We start from the raw sequence: 17,262 nt of genomic DNA, 5'->3' as shown, positions 1-17,262 counted from the left end.
CCGCGGGGTGCGCACGGCAGGTGAGTCCGCACCGGGACCCCGCACCCCGGTGCTCCCCGGTACTCCCCGGCTTCGGGAGGAGCAGAGCGGGAGGCGGCGGGCGGGGTCGGGGGGGGTCCCCTGCAGCGCCGCGCCGAGCTTCCCCCGGGGAATTACCGGGGCTTCCCTCGCCCGCAACGCCCCCGGTGCCGAGCGCAGCCGGAGCTGGAGCGGGGCCGGGGGGAACCCCGGGCATCCCCGGCTGCTCTGTGAGCGCGGCGGCTCCCGGTGCTCGCAGAGCCCCGACGCGGGCAGCCCCGGCCCCTCCGCTGCCGTTCCCGGGATCCCCGCGGTTGGGCAGGAGCTGCCCTCGGTGCCGTGCGCGGTCCGGAGTGCCGCGGCCGGAGCCCCCTGGCCCCCCCGTGGGGTCCTCGGGAGCCGCATCCCATCCGCGGGGGATCCCCAGCGCCCGGCTCCTGCGGAGCAGGCTCCCCCTTCCCGGATCACCGATCCCGGCTCATTTGGATCCGTCGCAGCCGTTCCCAGCCCCGCGCTCCCCCCCCAGGTTCTTCTGGCAGCCTTGGGGGGCTCAGTTCCCCGTCCCCGCGGGGGTGCCGCTGTGGGGCTGGTGGTGCCGGTGCCCTTCGGCCGCCCTGAGCTCTGCTCCCTGTGCGGGGCTGCCCGCAGTGGGGTGCTCGGGGTCGGCTCCATGTGGCCGCGACCTTGGGGTGTCTTGGTGCAGCTGCACCAAGTTACGGCACCGAGCAGTGAGCAGGGAGAGCTGTGTCCGTGCCCCATCCCAGGCCTGGCAGCCTCCCCCAGAGCCCCAGCAGCCCCCGGGATGGCTTTGCGGGGGGCTCAGGACCCCAGCCCCAAAGAGCCACTTCCACAGGTGGGGAGGAGGACGTGGGAACCCCGGGGCTGCCTGTGCCGGGCAGCGCGGTGCAGGGCTGTCACAGCAGAGCTCTGCTGCTGGGCTGCCTTTTCACACCGATGTCATTGATTGTGGGATGCATGCAGGGTCCTTGCATCCTGCCTCGATCGCGCCGCGGCCCCTCAGCGCAGCGGGGCCTGTGGTGGGGAGAGCGGAGCAGCTCGTGCCCTCGGACGTGGCCTTATCTGCTGCCACCACCCTGGGAACTTGCTTGGTGCTCAGCTCCTGTGAATTTCCTTTTTCTGTTTTTTGTTTCTTTCCTGCTGACGTTTTTCCCCTCCGGAATAAAGGGCTGCACGGGGACCATGGTTACGGGGTGGTGTGGGCAGCCAGCCCCGGGGCCGGCGTGGCACTGGACAGTGGACAACGCAGCCACCCGCCCTGTGCCAGTGCCCTCGAATCAAACACCCCATAGAAAACATGGCACGTGCCCTGCGTCCGCCCCGGCAGCGCTGGGAAGCGGAGCCCCTGAGCCAGCATCCAGCCTGCGCCGGCCCCGCGCTGCTGGGGAACCTGCTGGCGGCCGGCGCTCCCCTGGGCCCTGCCTGCAGCTCGCCCGGAGCTCTGCAGGATGCGCTGGCTTCAGGCAGCTCGCACTGCCGGTGACCTTGGCGGGGATCTCACCCCCGCCTCCGGCTCAGCCCGAGCCGTGGCCGTTTGTTACAGCCCAGCTGCTGCACAGGAGACGTGCGGTGGCTCAGCCCCTCGGGAACTAATCCCGCTGCGCAGGAGCCCCGCGCGCGGCCGCCGGTGGCGGGGGGACGAGCGAGCTGCGCCGCCTGGCCCCATCCCCGTCCCGCGGTTGGGTGCAGCGGGTGGGCGCAGTGCCCCTGGGCGCCTCATCCTGACGCTGTCCCCTTGGTGTCCCCGTCCCAGATGTACCTCCTCCGGCCCAAAGCGCCGCGGGCGAGAGCCGAGGGGCCGGTGGCCGCGTGACGGAACCGGCGCAGCACCGCGTCCCCGGCAGAGCCCTCCGTCCTGCACCCCACGACCATGTGGCTGCTCGTGCAGGGCGTCCTGCTGGCATCCTGCCTGCGTGCCGCCGCCGCCTTCCCCAGGGGCTGCTACCCCTCGGAGGAGGAGGGGCTGAAGACCTTCCGCTGCAGCAACGCGCGGCTGACCGAGGTCCCCAAAGACATCCCCAACGACACCAACAAGCTCTACCTGGACTCCAACCGCATCCCCTTCCTGCCCCGCGACGCCTTCCGGGACCTGCCGCTGCTGCTGGAGCTGGACCTGTCCCACAACGCCATCGCCGCCGTCGAGAGCGGGGCGTTCCGCGGGCTGGCCGACCACCTGCGCTCGCTGGACCTGTCCTCCAACAGGCTGGTGTCGCTCAGCAAGGACGCCCTCAGCAACGTGAAAGCCAAGGTGAACCTCTCCAACAACCCCTGGCTGTGCGACTGCCGGCTGCAGGAGCTGATCCGCGCCGTGGACCTGGCGGCCGGTTCCTCCGCCGGCATCGTCTGCGACTCCGCGCTGCAGGAGGAGCACGTGGGCAAAGCCTTCCTGCAGGTGATCGCCGACACGGACTTCTGCAACGTGTACAAAAAGACGACGGACATTGCCATGCTGGTCACCATGTTCGGCTGGTTCGCCATGGTGATCTCCTACCTGGTGTACTACGTGCGGCAGAACCAGGAGGACGCGCGGCGGCACCTGGAGTACCTCAAGTCGCTGCCCAGCAAGCAGCGGCACTCGGAGGAGTCGTCCACCATCAGCACCGTGGTGTGAGCGGGGCCGGGGGCGGGGGGACGTCCTGGTGGCATTCCTGGGGAGCGGTGTCCAACGGGGGCAGCGAGAGGACACGGCCGCGGTGGGGGGTGATGATCGGTTCTCAGTGATCGGTTACTGGCAGGGGAGACCTGAGCGTGCCCCCACCAACTGCACGGCACCGCTCCAGATGGGAGGACTTGGTTTGAAACTGTTTGATTTCCTTTGCAGCCATCCCTGGGGCATTAACGACATCGGTGTTTTAATCCCTCTGGTTTACCCTCTGCTGCCCTGGGGATGTTCCTGGCGCTGCAGGGCCCGGGGGGGTGCGGGCTGTGGGCTGCAGCCCTATGGGACAAATGGATGGGGATGAGGGTACGCAGTGTACACAGTGGTGGGCAACGGCCCCAGCTCCCATCTCCTGAGCTGGTGCTGCCGCCCCATTGCTGCCCTCACCCAGAGATGGGCACGGGGGATGAAGACAGGACCTCCCCCTCTGAGTGTTTCGGTGAAAATGGGAACGGAGCCCCCCGGGCTGTGCCCTGTGCTGAGGGCGGTGGGTGCTGATGGGGATCCGAGGACACAGGGGGTCGGTGCTCTGGGTCAGTGGCTCCGGCCCCACCGCGGCTCCGCTCTCTCTCAAGGACTCACGGCTGCGACCGCTCACTGTGACAGCGCTGGGATGGGGCCGAGGCGGCCGCTCCTCCGCCTCCTCCCACTCCCTGCGCCGCTGCCAGGAGCCCGAACGTCCCCTCGGCCCCACATGTCCCTTTTTAACACTCCTCGTTGGGCTCCTGGGGTCGGCGTCAGGGACGGGGTGCAGGGTTGAAGGCAGCCCACGCCTGCCCCTCTGGCTCCCGTCGCTGGTTTTGTCCTTTTTTAAACCAACTGAAGCTCAACTGCCTTAACTCACCGAGAGCACCAACCAAAGCTGCTCCGACACCTCCGGCAGCGCCCGCCCCGCGCATCTGGGGCTGGCAGGGCTCGGGCCCCCTCCATCCCCCCAGTGCCCGGTGCCTATGGACGGGGCTGTGGGGAGCGGTGCCTGCGCCCTCCACAAGTGCCTACACCCCCAGCACAGCCCCAACGCACAAATGCCCCCGGTTCAGCCCCTCTGCCCCCTCCCCACGGCGGAGCACAGGGGTGGGGGGAACCGGACCGAGCCCCCGGGGCACCATCTCCCGAGGAGTGTTTTGTTTGAAGGGACCTTTCATGTTCTTACTTTATACGACAATAAATTGGCTTTTACTTTGGAGCCAGTGGTGGTCACGCCTTGCACCAGTGCCGCTCGTGTTGGGGACCCCCGGGGACCCCCAGCCATGAGGAGGGGATGAGGGTGCCGGCATCTCCGTCACACCCACAGGGCTCTGCTGCTGCGCGGGGCTCTCAGAAACAGGACACCGCAGGTAACCCTACCTTGGCCTGGAATTAATGAGCCCTGGCGGCTCAGGTCACCGCTCCGTGCTCTGTCCCTGAGCCGTGGCCGCTGTGCTGCTCCCTGCCTGCCCGTCCCCATCAGACCAGAGCAGGGCCATGGTGTGGCACAGGGGGCAGAGATGAACCGACCCCATGCCCACCCCCCACAGCTCCCCGTGAGGTCCCCAGCGCTGTGCTGGCTCACCAGCAGAGAACGGGCACCGGGAGGTGTGCAATCCCAGAACTAACACGGAGCGACAGCTCCCGCTCGCGGGACCTCAACCGTGCCCTCACCCGGCTGCCCCCAACCCCGAGCAGATGGCGGCTGCCCCACGAGCAGATTGCAGCCCCCCCGCTCCTGCTGGTGCCTCCTGGGGGGGCTGGGTAGCACTGGGCTGCCCGCGGGGGGGGGTCCCTGGCACCTGCCCTCGTGGTGCCCCAGCCACTGTCCCAGTGCCCCCACCTCGCTCCTGCCCCGGCTGCTGTTGGGATGGGGATGTGGGAGTCGGGACGGGTCCTCCCGGCACTCCTGGAATCACAGCTCTGTGGGTGAGGTGAGAAACCCATCCCCTGGGGCATCGCGTTCTGGGCGATTTGTTTCCAGCTGCGCTGCGGATTTACCATCCAGGATCCGCGACGGCAGAGGGAGCAGCGCATGCTGCACTGCATCAGGCATCCCCACACCTCTGTCATGGGCATCCAAGGCCGCGGCCCTTCGTTAGCAGAGCTGCTCATGGCCCCGAATTCTGTCCCTGGGTCGGGGGTGCTCTGGCTGCAGGATGTGCCGTGTTGGTTGGTGAAGCAAATCCCTTTGGGTCCACGCACGAGGAGCGCTCACCAACGCTGGCCCCGGGCCGCGTCCTGAGCCTCGCAATGATTCGATTTAGCAGAGGGAAGGAAGGATGTCTGATGGTTTAATTTCCACAATTATGAAAGATATTTCTAAATAATTAGAACAAACGGTGGCAATTACGCGGTGACGAAGGCCGACCCACACTTCGCCAGCGGCGCTCCGGCTCCGGAGGATCCTATGTATTTATTTTCAACACAAAAAACCCATGTACGGTGGCACCGCTGCCAAGAGCGAATCACGGCGACTGGCGGCCTGCAAGGGACCCACGAATCCTGGCAGGACACTGCATGGGGACAGTGCTGCATGGAAAATGTTGGGCAGGCAGCGGGCTGAGAGCACTGCGGGGCTGGGGGGGCCTGGGGGGGGGGATCTGGGGGTGATTTTGGAGAGATTTGGGGGAGGATTTGGGGAGAGCTTTGGGGAGGTTGTTGGCGGTGCATTGGGGAGATTCCTGGGAGGTTTTGGAGAGGCCTGTGTGGAATTTGGGGAAGATTTGGAGCGGATTTGGAGAGGATTACGGGGAGATTTGGGGGGAGTTCTGGGGGGAGATTTTAGGGGAAGTTTTGGAGGGGATTTTGGGAGGGTTTTAGGAGGCTCCTGGGGCCTTTTCTTGGCGACTTGGGGAGGTTTTGGTGGGGTTGCCCCTTCTGGTGACAGTGATGGAGCCTGGAGCCTCCGTCATCTTCCTGCCTCACTGGGGACGCGGGGACACCTGGCACTGCCGCTCGTGTCCGTCTGTCTGTCTGCCCACTGGGATCCCACGTCCTCGCCCCAGGCCGGGCTTCGGGTGCCGGGAAGCAGCGCTGCCGACCTCGGTTCTGGTTCAGCAGAGCACTTGAAAACGCCGCTCCATTTCCTGCGAGGATCGCATCCTTCGAGGAGCGCCCCGGGGCTGCTGCGCCCGCGCGCACTTCGCGTTTTTCAGCCGCCGGCCCCTTTGGCTCCGCAGAACGGCCCCGTCCGGGCGTTGTCACAGCCCCTGCTGCCCCCTCGTGTTTGTCCCCAGCGTTTGTCCCCGTGCTTGCCCCCATCCCAGCTGGGTCGCATTACAGGCGCGGCTGACGCACAGCACCTGGTGCTGCCCCTCCCCTGTTAACCCCACCCCAGGCTCTCCCCATAGCCCTGGGGCCGCTCCCCTGCACGCCCAGCTGTGTTGAAGTCCCTGCAGCTGACCCACAGCAGAAACCCTTTGCAGCACCGCGGTGATGCCGCTGTCGCCCCGGCAGACCCAGCGCCTGCTCCGTGCCTGCAGCAGCTCCACGGTGAGTGCGCGGTTCGCGCCGGGCAGCGCTCCTGGAGGGGTTTGTTCCAGGCGGGGAAACGCAGCTCTGATGCCGGCGCTGGGTTGCAGGCAGCGGGTCGGGCTCCTGGCTGCGGGGCACGAGGCTGGGGGGGGTGCGAAGCTCAAAGCCGTGAATTGATTTGAGGGAACGCATCCCCATCTTCGAGGCCTTTTCTCTATGGAGAGCGTTGTGGCCATGTGGCTGGACCTGGGGCTGAAGCAGCACTGTGGCTGGGAGGGGAGCAGAGCCTGAGGGGGGGCTGGGAGCGGTGGGGGGGGGGGGGGCTGGGACCCCCCTGGGAGCTGCTGAGGCTGTGGGGGAGGAAAAGAACTGCCCTGAAGGTGTGTGCTGTGTCCTGGAGATCTGCACCGTCCTGATGGCACAGCCTCTGCGGCACGAAGCCGAAAGGTTTGATCCAATTCTGCAGATTCTCAGGGCTCACTGCGGAACCTGAGTTGCCGTGGGAGTTTGCTCCTGCCCCGCTGCTTTAAAAAAAAAAAGAGGCTGGGAGAGGAGGTGGCCAGTGTTGAATCCTGACCCTGCGGCCGCTCAGCGCCCGCTTGCTGCTGCTTCACGTAGCAGTTTATGGATGTGACATTTCTTTGCTGTGAAAGAGGAGTGCAGGGAGCACAGCCCTTCTGCCGCGTCCCCCCGAGCCGAGCGGGGTCCATTTGGCAGCGGCGGTGGTCGCCCCACGGGCGGTTCAGATGCACATCTTATCCATCAGCACTTAATAAGCCGTGATTCCGAGAAGCTCTGAGCACGGTCTGTGCCCGCGCTGCCTTCTGCTGCCCGGCTGTCAGCGTGGATGAGCTAAACTGGGCGGAATCTGGTCGGTTTTTGGATGAATACTCACAGAGGGATTTCTGGGCGCTGTGAGAAGTGGTGGGTGCTGAGCGGGCAGGGCTCTCCTGTGTGAGCTGGCGCTGCATGGAGCTGGGCTGACGGCACCGAGCTCCGTGGCTGCGTATGGGATCTGAGCTGGGGCTGCTGCTCTGTGCATGGTGGGACCACAGCAGCTGCTCAGCTGCCCCATAATGGGGAGTAGAAGGGGCCAGGAGCTCTCCTGTGCTCCCCCCAGGGGTTGTGGGGCAGGCAGGAGGGCAGCAGCTCTGGTGATTGGCTGACAAAGCTCTGTGCCATGTGGGACAGGGGGGCAGGCAGTGCTCCTGGGGATGGACTGAAAGCACTGGAGTAGAATCTGCCCTAATGCTGCTTAATGAGCAAAACAATCGATTGCGGGTACAGCAGCTCGCCTTGCAGAATGGATGGGAGCAAGCCTTTGCTGAGCTGAGAGCTCTCCTGTCTTCTCGGCGCTCTGGCAGCTCTGATCTCGACCCACTGCTGATCCTGGGAGCTCACAGCTGCTGCCAGGGTATGAGCTGCTGGGCAGCGAGTGGGGCTGTGCCACCAGTACTTGGATGGAGGGAGGAAAGGGTGCAGCAGCACCAGGTGGAGAAGGCTCAGCAGCCTCCATCCCTCCCTCCCCGGGACATCCCTGCTCCCTCCTGGTGGACAGGCTGAGCCGTAAGGGCAGCGTTCTTCATCTCCCACCTGCACTGCGGATCTCGTTAGGGCTGAACTCATTAAGGCCCATCTCAGACACCCGCCCACACCCCATGGCTCGTATGGACTCCCAGCGCCGGGCGCAGTGCAGAACGCCCCACAGCAAAGGCAGCAGTTAGCAAGGATCCATCCAGCCCCGCACCGGGCACAACAGAACCTTCCACACATAAAGAAAAGGGGAAAGCCAAGGGAAGCGCATTTGTGTTCCTGAAGGGTGAGGATTCAGTACTTCACACCTCTGGGTAACTTCCCATGGGGATTCTGGCACACGTGACCTCAGCACCTCATCCCGCTCCACTGCCAGGACCCCTCAGTGCCCTCCCCCCCCTGGAGCACAGTGCAGTGTTTGGGGTCCCCCCCCAGGGAGCAGGCTCTGGGAAGCAGCGGCTTTGGGACGCACACGGATCGCCTCACCCTGAATGAACACCCCATTTTATGCCTGAATGCAGGAATTACAGCAGGGGTGCGTGAGTGGGGGAGCTCGGCCATTGCTCCAAGTGGGTGCAGGGCTCCAGGGCCGGGAGCTCAGCGCCAAGAGGCCATCACGAAACCAACGATGCTTTCACACCTCCAGTTTCTGTGCCACGTTCATGGGCAGGACTTGGCTCCGTACCTCGCACCGCGGTGCCCCGCGCACACCCTGCAGCTGACAGCGCTGTCGGGGCTGTACGTCCCGGGGCTGCACACCACTGCGAAGAGAACAGAGCCCATCAACCTCCCCAAAAGGGGAATGGGAACACCCCGATTTCTGGCAGCACCGAAGGCCGAGCGCCTTCCCATCGCAGCTGATGTGCCCTGTGGACCTGGGGGTGCCCCGTTACCGCAGCAGCCGGCGCAGCTCCGGTGGGTGACGTTGTTTTTCCCGAAGCCCGGGCGGCAGCTGTCGATGGGGGTCACGGAGAAGCTGCCCTCCACGTAATGTATGGTAGGAGTGATCCGGAACTCGTGCTTCAGAGTGTACGTCTGCTTCCTGAAGAACTCCCCGATTCGGTCTGTCGCCTGAAATGAGGAAACATCGGAGAAATGAAGGGAAGCGTCCGTTGGTTCGGGGTTGAAAGCATTCATTCATAAAGGTGAATTCGTGGAGGGGGAAATCGGGGCTGGGGCCTGGCAGCCCACGGGGGTGTGCTGGGGTGGCGTGTGCTGGCATGGAGGAGGTCACCCATCTCAGATCAGCTGGAGCGGGTCTGATTCACATTGAATTCCATTTACAGAGTCACAGATCTGAGATTTAGCCTCGAGAGCCGGGAGCCCGCTGAGATAAATGTCTGCGTTCGATTCCTTACGTTGAGGAGGTGGACGTAAAGAACCGTTGTGTTTTGTGTGTGTGTGTGTGAGTGTGTGGATCAGTCTGACCTTTAAAAGCAGATTCCCATCCCGAATTTAATTATCTGAGCTCCATCAGTCATCGCTGGATTAATCCCACAAGAGCTGGGGCAGCTGGGTGACCCGACCCCCCCCCCCTCACGGCGCAGAGGGCGATGGCACAGAACCTGCTGAGCTCTCCGGTTCGTGGCGTCCTCGCAGTGCCGGGGAGGGCGGCCGCAGAGATCTTCCCATCCCAGAGCAAAGGGATTCACTGTAGGGGGGTGGAAAAAGATGCACGGTAGCGGAGTTTTCTTTGAGAATCCGCTATGGCCAATGTGCAGCCTGCGTCTCTGGGTTTGTTTCAGGGAAAACACCAACAGATGAAATCCTGCACTGCGTTCTTTGGTGTTCCGTGGTGGTCCCCTTGTCCTCTCACCCCCCCCCCCCCCCTCGTTTTCCCTCTCATGTGCTGAGGGCAGTGATTTCTCCTCCCCTCTGTCGCTGCCTCCTGCCAAGCGGCACTTTGGGGAAGGTTCCCTTCGCTGGGTGGGTGCTGATTTTGGAAGAGGAGTCACAGGAGCGCGGAGCTGCCGGTGCCTCCCCAGCGGTGGGAGCGGGAGCTGGGCCAGGGCTGGTGAGCTGGGGGGGTGCGGGGGGCGGCCCCGGGTTCTCCCGCAGCGCCTCTGCTGCGGGGGGCTGAGGTCTCCCGGTCACTTCGGGGCTTTGGGGCTCCGCTGCGCGCTCCCGCTGCGTTCTGGCTCCATCTGTGGGCCGGGAAGGGAAAGCGCAGCGGCCGCGGGGGGGAACGGGCTCCGGGCGGGGGGGGGTGCGCGCATCGGCGTTCAGCGACAAAACCCATCGCTCCTCCGCGGGCGCGGAGACCCGTTACCTCGGAAAGAGACGAAGAGTTCGCTCGGGGAGTGCCGGTGGGGAACCTCGAGGGAATGGCAGCGGTACGAGAGCCCCTCCACTCGGCACGTCAGGTCCAGGATGAGGTTCTCCACGATCTTCTTCAGCTCCTCCACGAAGCGCGCGTTGGCTGCCAGCTCGCAGCCCTTGGCAGTGAAGCGCACCGAGACCTGGTACACGCGGTCAGCTTCCCTGTACGCTGCCAGAAACAGGCGGTGCAATGGGGCTCGGGCTGGTGCCCGCCTCGCCTTCACACCCGTGCGCTTTGCAGCTGAAATACAGGCTCGTGTTCGGAAGCAAAAGCGTAAATAGTTTGCTCGTTAACAGAGCGGAGCGCTCGCAGCCTTGCTGTGGCTGACGCAAACCTTAAGGGGCTCCTTCGTTAGGGTTTTGTGCTCGAGGTGTGAAGCTCTGCTCCTAAAGGAGGGGCAGGAGGGGAAACAAACACGGGGCTGCCCACGCTGTCATGGTGTGGATGGGGTTGATGCAAGGTTGGGTGCTGGAGCTGCTGCACAGTCCTGGTTTGCAGCTGCTGGGTGACGCTGGGGTTGCTGCAGGCGGCTTGGTTCTTGTGCAGGGTGGAGTTTTGCATTTTACTCTTTCAGTTGCCACATACTCTTGGTGGCAACCTTTGGATATTTGAATGTGTATATATATATAAATATAGGGCTAAAATGCCAGCACCCTCCGTTCACCAAGCTTTGGAATAAACAGGCGTGCCACAAACCCAAGGAACCACAAGGGCTACGTGCGTTGGCTTGCTGGAAACCACCCCCCCCTTACCATACACCATGAACCTGTAGGTATTGGCCACATCTACTTCTTCTTGTGCTGAGGTCTCTATGATTCTGTGGGACAGCGTGCACGTGTAGGCCCCGGACATGGACGCCTGGAAGCCCTGCAGCACCAGCTCCCCAGCACCCGTGAGATTCGCATATCCTTGCCCTGGAATAGAAGCAGGAGGGATGTGATGGCTGCGAATGCGAGGCTCCTGGTGCCCTGCTCATCCAGAGCTCTTAAGGAGGAGGAGGTGTGCAACGGCGTTCTGTGACACACTGGTTTGCATTAGTCTGAAACGGGCTGAATTGGAGCGCTGGGGCTTGCAGCAAGTTTCCTTTCATCCCGAGCATTTGGTATTTTAGAGGGAGAAAGGAGATGTATTCTAAGGTCAGAATCTGGGAGACAAAACCCGAGGGCCCCACCATGGCGTTGCAGAGTGGCATTGATAGAAAGAAGGGAAATGAGATTTTGGGTGCAGTGACCAACCCGGCCATTTGCGCTCAGCTTTTCCCCTCATAGTGGGAGCAGAGCTGGTTTTCTGCCCCAGTTTTCCTGACTCCCAGGGGCTGTTTCGTGGGAAGCCCTCGCTGTGAGTGCTCTGGAAGAAGGGCCTCAGGCAGAGGGAGAAGAGTGGGAACCCTGCATGGGCAGAGCGGAGCCTCTCACCTTCTAAACTCATCCCATCTGGACCGGTCCATGAATACTTGGGATCTATTATTTCTTCTTGAGAAAGAGACAAGTCCATGCACACCAGGGTTGGGCTATTGGTGAGCATTTTAACGTACACGTTCTCTGCAATACGAGAGAATAATAAGGTCAATGACGTGGGATGTTTGCATTGAAGGAAACCACAAAACGCTTTGGGAGCGCACGTAGCGGGAGGCCAAGCTTGTTTCTCGTCTTGGGACTGAAGCAGCAGAAGGGAGCATCCCCATGATGCTGGGAGATGACCAAGGGCTGGACCCGGAGCAGCAGCTGGGGCGCTGAGGGTCTGTCCCTCATTTAGATATCACTTCTTCCCCTGCAGCACCAGGGGACGCACGCATTGCCCAGCTCACACCTTCCCGTTGCTGCGTGCCATCACGGTGGTGTTCTGCAGCGCAGTGCTGACTGTGCTGCTTACAGGATGCTCACAGCACCCCAGTGCCACCCCAAGAGCCTCCTGAGATCTAACGCCGTGTGTGTTTGCAGCCGGGCAGCTCTACCTGGATGTCGAACGTTGCCGTAGATCACGTTCTTCCGAACTAAACCAATGGAAAGTTGGCCTTCCTCAGGTGCAGCTGTAGGGAAAAGGATGAGTATCACAGACAGAAATCCAGCGGTGCAGCTGTTTGCTCCGTCCTGGCCTTGCTCCCCCTCCTGATGCACTGCCCCATGTGTTGCTGCCTCAGTGCTTCTTGTTGCTTTGGTGCCCAGGTTGCAGCTGTGATGCAGCAGGGCCCAGGCGAGCCGGGCATCCCACTTCACCAACGAAAAGAACAAACCCATACAGAGCTCTAAACCCCCCCAGCAACCCGTGCTCTCATGCTGACCCCCGGGGGCTCAGTGGGATGGCAGTGACACGGTGCCTTCGTCAGGTGGGTGCTGAAGCATGAGAGCTTCCATGGGAGAGCTCTGGGCTCACGGCATCCCCTCCAGCACTGTGCTGGGGGACCGCGGCCGGACCCCTCCCCACCCCATGGCTGTCACCGAGTGCTGAACGGCCTTCCCACGAGGTGCCCCCATCCCTCAGCCTCCCCCAGATCCCCTGCACCCTTCTGGGGGGGCTGTGCCTTCAGACCCCCTCGCTACCTCTTCCCGGAGCGCCCCAACATGCCTCCACCACCGCTGCCACGATGGCTGCCATCCCCAGCAGGGCTCGCTGGGGGGAGCGTGGCCTCCCACCGCCCCCCGCCATGCCAACCCCGCTCAACAGCCACCCCTGCGTGAGGCCAACGGGCAGGGGGTTCCAACGGGCGGGGGGGTTCCAACGGCCCTTTCTGCCCTCCCCTTGCTGCTACTGGCCTGCCCCACACAGGGCCCCAGTGGGAGAGAAGTCCCAGCCCCGTGGTCAGCCACCTTTCCTCCCACAACCTGCGCTTTTTTGGGGGTGTTTCTGGCCTTTTTCAGCCCCTTTCAGCTCAGTGGGGTGCTCGGTGTCGGAGGCAGAGGTCCCCCAGGGATACAGAGGGACGTAAATTTTGCAGTTTGCTTTGCTTTTCAATAGCAGCGTTAAGAAAACCAGGTAACAAGAGTCTTGTTCTCATCTTATCTCCGCAAAACTCGGGTGCTCCCAAGAGTGGAGTCCGCTCCACGTGGTCCCAAGTCCAAGGAGCGCTGGGTCTGTGGACGTCAGCACGTGAAGAGGTCAGTGGTGGTTGATGTGACGTGTAAACGGCATCGGGGCCACTGGCGCCCAAAGGAAACCACGTGGCAAGGTCACTCGTGTGCGTGGGCACCGCTGTGTGCGTGGTGGAGCCCTGGGCTGCTCACCGTCCGCTGGCACAGCATGAGTCGCAGCTCTACCAGTGCCAAGTGCTCCCTGTGCGATAGGTGTTGGCCTTTGAAGGCATTGCAGGCAGCATTCCTGCAGTGCTGGCATATCAGTGCTTGCTGTGAGCTCAGAAGACAAATTGCTCCCTGAGCACTGAGCTTTGTTTCGGGCTGGCTTTACCGTAGCGGGTCATGGCTCCGCTTATCTCGCTGGATGTGGTGCTAAGGGGCAGAAATGGCACTTTTAATTATTGTTTTCCTTTAATCTGATAAATTCACGCACGGAGGTGTGAGCTGGAGGCGGCTGTTTGCCAGCTCCAGGTGGGATGGGTGGCTGGGATCCATGGGATCCTTTGGGCAGGGATCCTTGGGGATGCTTGGCTCTGCCCATGGGAGCGCACCTGAGCCTTGCAGGAGTGCTACCCCCTGGAGTCACGGAATCATTGGAGTTGGAGGGGACCCCCAAAGGCCTTCTGGCCTCACTCCTTGTGCTGAACAGGGACACCCACGGCTCCATCAGGAGCTCAGAGCCCATCCCCTGACCCTGGGTGTCTGCGGGGATGGGGCACTGCCACCTCTCTGGCAATCTGTGCCAGCGCCTCACCGCCCTTACTGTAGACATCTTTTTCCTTATATCCAGACCAAATCTCCCCTCTTTCAGTTGGAAACCATTTCTCCTTGTCCTGTCACAGCAGATCCCACTAAGGAGTCTGTCCCCTTCTTCCTATTGGTACCGAATGGCCACTGTAGGCGTCCTGGAGCCTTCTCCTCCCCGAGATGCACAGCCCCGGCTCTCCCAGCCTGTCCCATGGTGTGGGTGTTCCACCCCTGGGATGGCTGTTGTGGTCCTCCAACAGCTCCACGTCTGCACCGAGCACCCCGCCCGAGGACACAACACCCCAACCTCTGCTCGCCGCTGCCCCCGCAGCGCCCGGAGCCCCCCGTGTCGGCGGGGGCTCAGCCCTCCTCCCCCGCTCCGTTCCGCCGCGCTCCGTTCCGCTCTCCTCCCACCGGGCCGGGCCGGATGCGGGGGGACTCGGGGCGGCGGAACGGAGCGGAGCGGAGCGCTCGGATCGCGCAGGTGAGGGGCGGCCGCGCAGCACCGACCCCGCAGCGCTGGAGCTCCGGTGCCGCTCCCGGCCGCGGGGGAACGGGACCGCGAGATGCGCTGCTATGGGAGGGAGGGGCTCGCCTTTATTCCCCCCCACCCTCCGGTTTCAGCAGCGTCCCGACGCGGGCGATGCAGCTGGGGCTGCGTGCGCCTTCATACTCTGCGCGTTAAGGAGCGAGCGGGCGCGCTGGTTTCTTTCCTCTTGTAAAGCCTCCCTGCAGCTTCCAGGAGCAGCAAAAGCCCAAGCTGTGCATTAGCGTCGGGCTGCAGCACGATTCGCTTGTGAAGGAGAACACATCGCCCTTTTTTTTTTTTCAAAAGAAGCCCGGAAAAAGGCTCCACTAAGTGCCCCCTCGGGGCTGGGTTCACCCCGCGCTGCCCAAACTCCTCGGTTAGAGGCTGCAGCCTGGGTTCCGCTGCGTGCTGATAACTTCAGGGTCGGGTTATTTAAAATGAGAGGCAGTTTTCTATTTGAAAGCAACTTTGTCCTTCGGCTTTTAAACGCGTGTTGTTATGTCAGTGCTATCTCGTGCAGAATCTGACTCGGTCGGGGTGCCGCCGCCCGAGGGCTGGCACCGTATCTCGGCGGCAGCGCTGCTCTCCGTGGGGCTTCGTTTCCTCCCTCGTGTGGCTGCGCTCACTGAAGAAGCCGCTTTGCCTTCCTGTTTTGGCACGCTTAGGAGCTAACGTGGAAACAACCCCTGGGGCTCGGGGGCTGCACGCGGGGTGGGGGATGAGTCCGTGAGGCTGAGGTCGTGCTCACGGATGGAATCGGTGTAGGAGACGGCGTTACACGGCGTTCCCTCCGGGTGCGCTAAGTGCTGCGCAGCTCTTTCCATGGGACTTGTGTTCCGAGCGCTGCTGAGGTCAGTGGGAAATCTGCGAGGAGCACGAGGGGCCGCGCTGTTTGCTCCGTGCGTGGCCGTGGGAGTCTTCCTGCAGGGCAGGGGCTGGGCTCCTTTCTCTCAGCGTGTTGAGCCTCTTGGGAGAGGCCGAGAGGAGGAAGGGGCCGTGTCTGCTCCGTGCTGCACTCAGAGGGCTGGTGGCAAAGGGGATGTAAAAGGACGTCAGCTCTGCAGCGCTGTCGGGTCAAGAAGTGAGAAGGCAATGGTGTGGCTCTCCCTTGGGAAGCAGAGAGGTAAGGTCATCGCAGCGCCAGCCGCCTCCATCCCGCAGCCTGCGGTTATTTTATCAGCTAAGACCCAGGTAGACCGTCCCGTTGCTTCTGCGGACGGGCCAGGCTGCAGGGCAGGGCACTGACGTGGCTGCGCGCCGCGGTGCCGCACCGCTTCTCTAACGAGCTATTTGAATATTCGTGCTCGCTTCGCCTCCCGGCGCAGCGCACGGGAGGGCCCAGGCCGGCTCTCAGAGGCACAGGAACGTTACTTCTGCTTCCTAACGGAGCGCTGCGCTCGGCTGCAGCCACGGCGCCCGGTGTCCTCCCATCACCCGGTGTCCTCCCGGTGCCTGGTGTCCTCCCGGTGCCCGGCCGGCCGCTCTCGGACCCCTCTCTGCCAGGACCGACGTGCTCTGTAAGTGAGTTCCCACCTCGCGCTTTTCAGAACGCTGGGGAGAAGCGCGGACGTTTGTTCAGGGCCGGGGATCGTGGCACGCGCGCTCGGCGCCGTGAAGGATTGGGATTGGAATATCTGACTCAGGAAAGAGACCTGAGCTTAAATCTTGACACCGGAGGTTAAATGCTGAGATACTGCTAAGCCTGCAGGGAGCTGCTTCGGGTGAACGTAGGAAGGATGAGTGGATGCTGGGGCTTAAAGCGATGCAGGGATTGGGCAACTTCTGCACGGAGAAGAGATGCTCCGTGGCATTTTGTACTCGGGCCCCTTGAGGAGCGCCGTGCTGCCCAGCAGCGCCCGTGGGCAGGGATTCGTGATGCTTCAGTGTAAATAAATAGGCAGGGATGGTCTCAGCGCTGAGCAGAGTGACTGAGCACGCTCTGCTGGAAGCGTGCAGAGCTGTGTAGGGCCCATGCACCATGGCTGTGCTGCTGAGCTGCACCCAGTGATCGCGGCAGCCTTGCTCCCATAGGAGCAGCCGTGTCCTGCCGAGCACGGCGGGTTGGTAAAGCGGTGCCACCCAGATAGGGTTAAAGCAGCACGGAATAACGGGGATTCAAGCCTCTTGCCTCAGCAGTAATTATTTGCAAAGCTGCGAGGCTTGGTTTAATTGAGGTGGCCGTGTTATTTGGATGTGGAGTCAGAACCAACAGCAGGGAGAGCGCTCTTGGCTGCGTCTGATGTTTCCGTGTCGGTGCTCTGGGTACGGATGGGGCCATTTGCCTCCCAGCGCTTCACACTTCCTGCTACGATAAAATGAAACAAAGGCAAATTAGAAGCTTGAAATGTGAGGTAATTGGGTATTTCTCGTGCAGATAGAGTGAAGATTTGAACTTTGTGTCATTCGGTCCCATGACCTCGCTTATGACACAAGTTAAGGTGAAATTTGTGGCTCTGAGAAGAGAGGCTCCATGAAAAGCTTGTACTCGTGCAAGGACAGGAGGTCTGATTTAATTACTGGAGATGTTTTATAAGTGCCACTACTTAACAGCTTGTCTTCAGGCCGAGGAGCTTGGGCTGCTGGTGGCTTGGGTCACTGCAATGCCCATCCTCAGCGACTCTCCTTCCCTTCCTGCCCTTTGGTGAGAGCTCGTTAAGGGAAATGGGAACGATGTGCAACACAGAATCACAGATCAGAGCCATGGAACCGCCCATGCTGGAAAAGAGCGCTGCAATCACCGAGTCCAACCCAACCCCTCACCCACAGCACGGCCCCCAGCCCGACTCTTAGACCCGCTGCTGGGAAACGGGAGCGGAGCGCTCGTCTTTAGGGGGTAACGGGGGCAAATGTTGAAAAGCTGTGTTGGGTGGATCTCCTTTTGCCTTTTCCATTGGGTGGATCTCCTTTTGCCTTTTCCATTGGG

The 17,262-nt window shown here is 62.4% G+C and overlaps 3 protein-coding genes across 9 annotated transcripts in view; 2 read left to right on the top strand and 1 right to left on the bottom strand.

Moving 5' to 3' along the window:
- LRRC3C (leucine rich repeat containing 3C) lies at window positions 1-3,881 on the top strand. The gene is made up of 2 exons (XM_021378224.1): window positions 1-20; window positions 1,790-3,881. Exon 2 carries the CDS (start codon window positions 1,907-1,909, stop codon window positions 2,645-2,647), a length of 741 nt encoding a protein of 246 aa, XP_021233899.1. The 5' UTR covers window positions 1-20; window positions 1,790-1,906; the 3' UTR covers window positions 2,648-3,881.
- ZPBP2 (zona pellucida binding protein 2) lies at window positions 6,482-12,701 on the bottom strand. The gene is made up of 8 exons (XM_021378215.1): window positions 12,533-12,701; window positions 11,947-12,021; window positions 11,408-11,533; window positions 10,745-10,906; window positions 9,942-10,160; window positions 9,238-9,323; window positions 8,566-8,743; window positions 6,482-8,433 (listed from the first exon to the last, which is right to left on the bottom strand). The coding sequence occupies exons 1-8, from the start codon at window positions 12,636-12,638 to the stop codon at window positions 8,333-8,335; spliced, it is 1,053 nt and encodes a 350-aa protein (XP_021233890.1). The 5' UTR covers window positions 12,639-12,701; the 3' UTR covers window positions 6,482-8,332.
- Window positions 13,976-17,262, top strand: part of IKZF3 (IKAROS family zinc finger 3) — a 25,567-nt gene continuing 22,280 nt past the window's right edge. For 2 of the 7 annotated variants that reach the window (XM_021378142.1, XM_021378141.1), the window contains exon 1: window positions 13,976-14,294. In XM_021378142.1, coding sequence (XP_021233817.1) covers window positions 13,991-14,294 — 304 coding nt within the window. In that variant the 5' untranslated portion in view covers window positions 13,976-13,990. The other 5 variants (XM_021378150.1, XM_021378149.1, XM_021378146.1 and 2 more) reach the window with 5 other exon arrangements.

This window comes from Numida meleagris, chromosome 26, assembly GCF_002078875.1.
Source record: "Numida meleagris isolate 19003 breed g44 Domestic line chromosome 26, NumMel1.0, whole genome shotgun sequence".
Classification (NCBI taxonomy): Eukaryota; Metazoa; Chordata; class Aves; order Galliformes; family Numididae; genus Numida; species Numida meleagris.
Note: the sequence above shows the minus strand (reverse complement) of the source record. Positions and strands in the feature narration are given on the sequence as shown.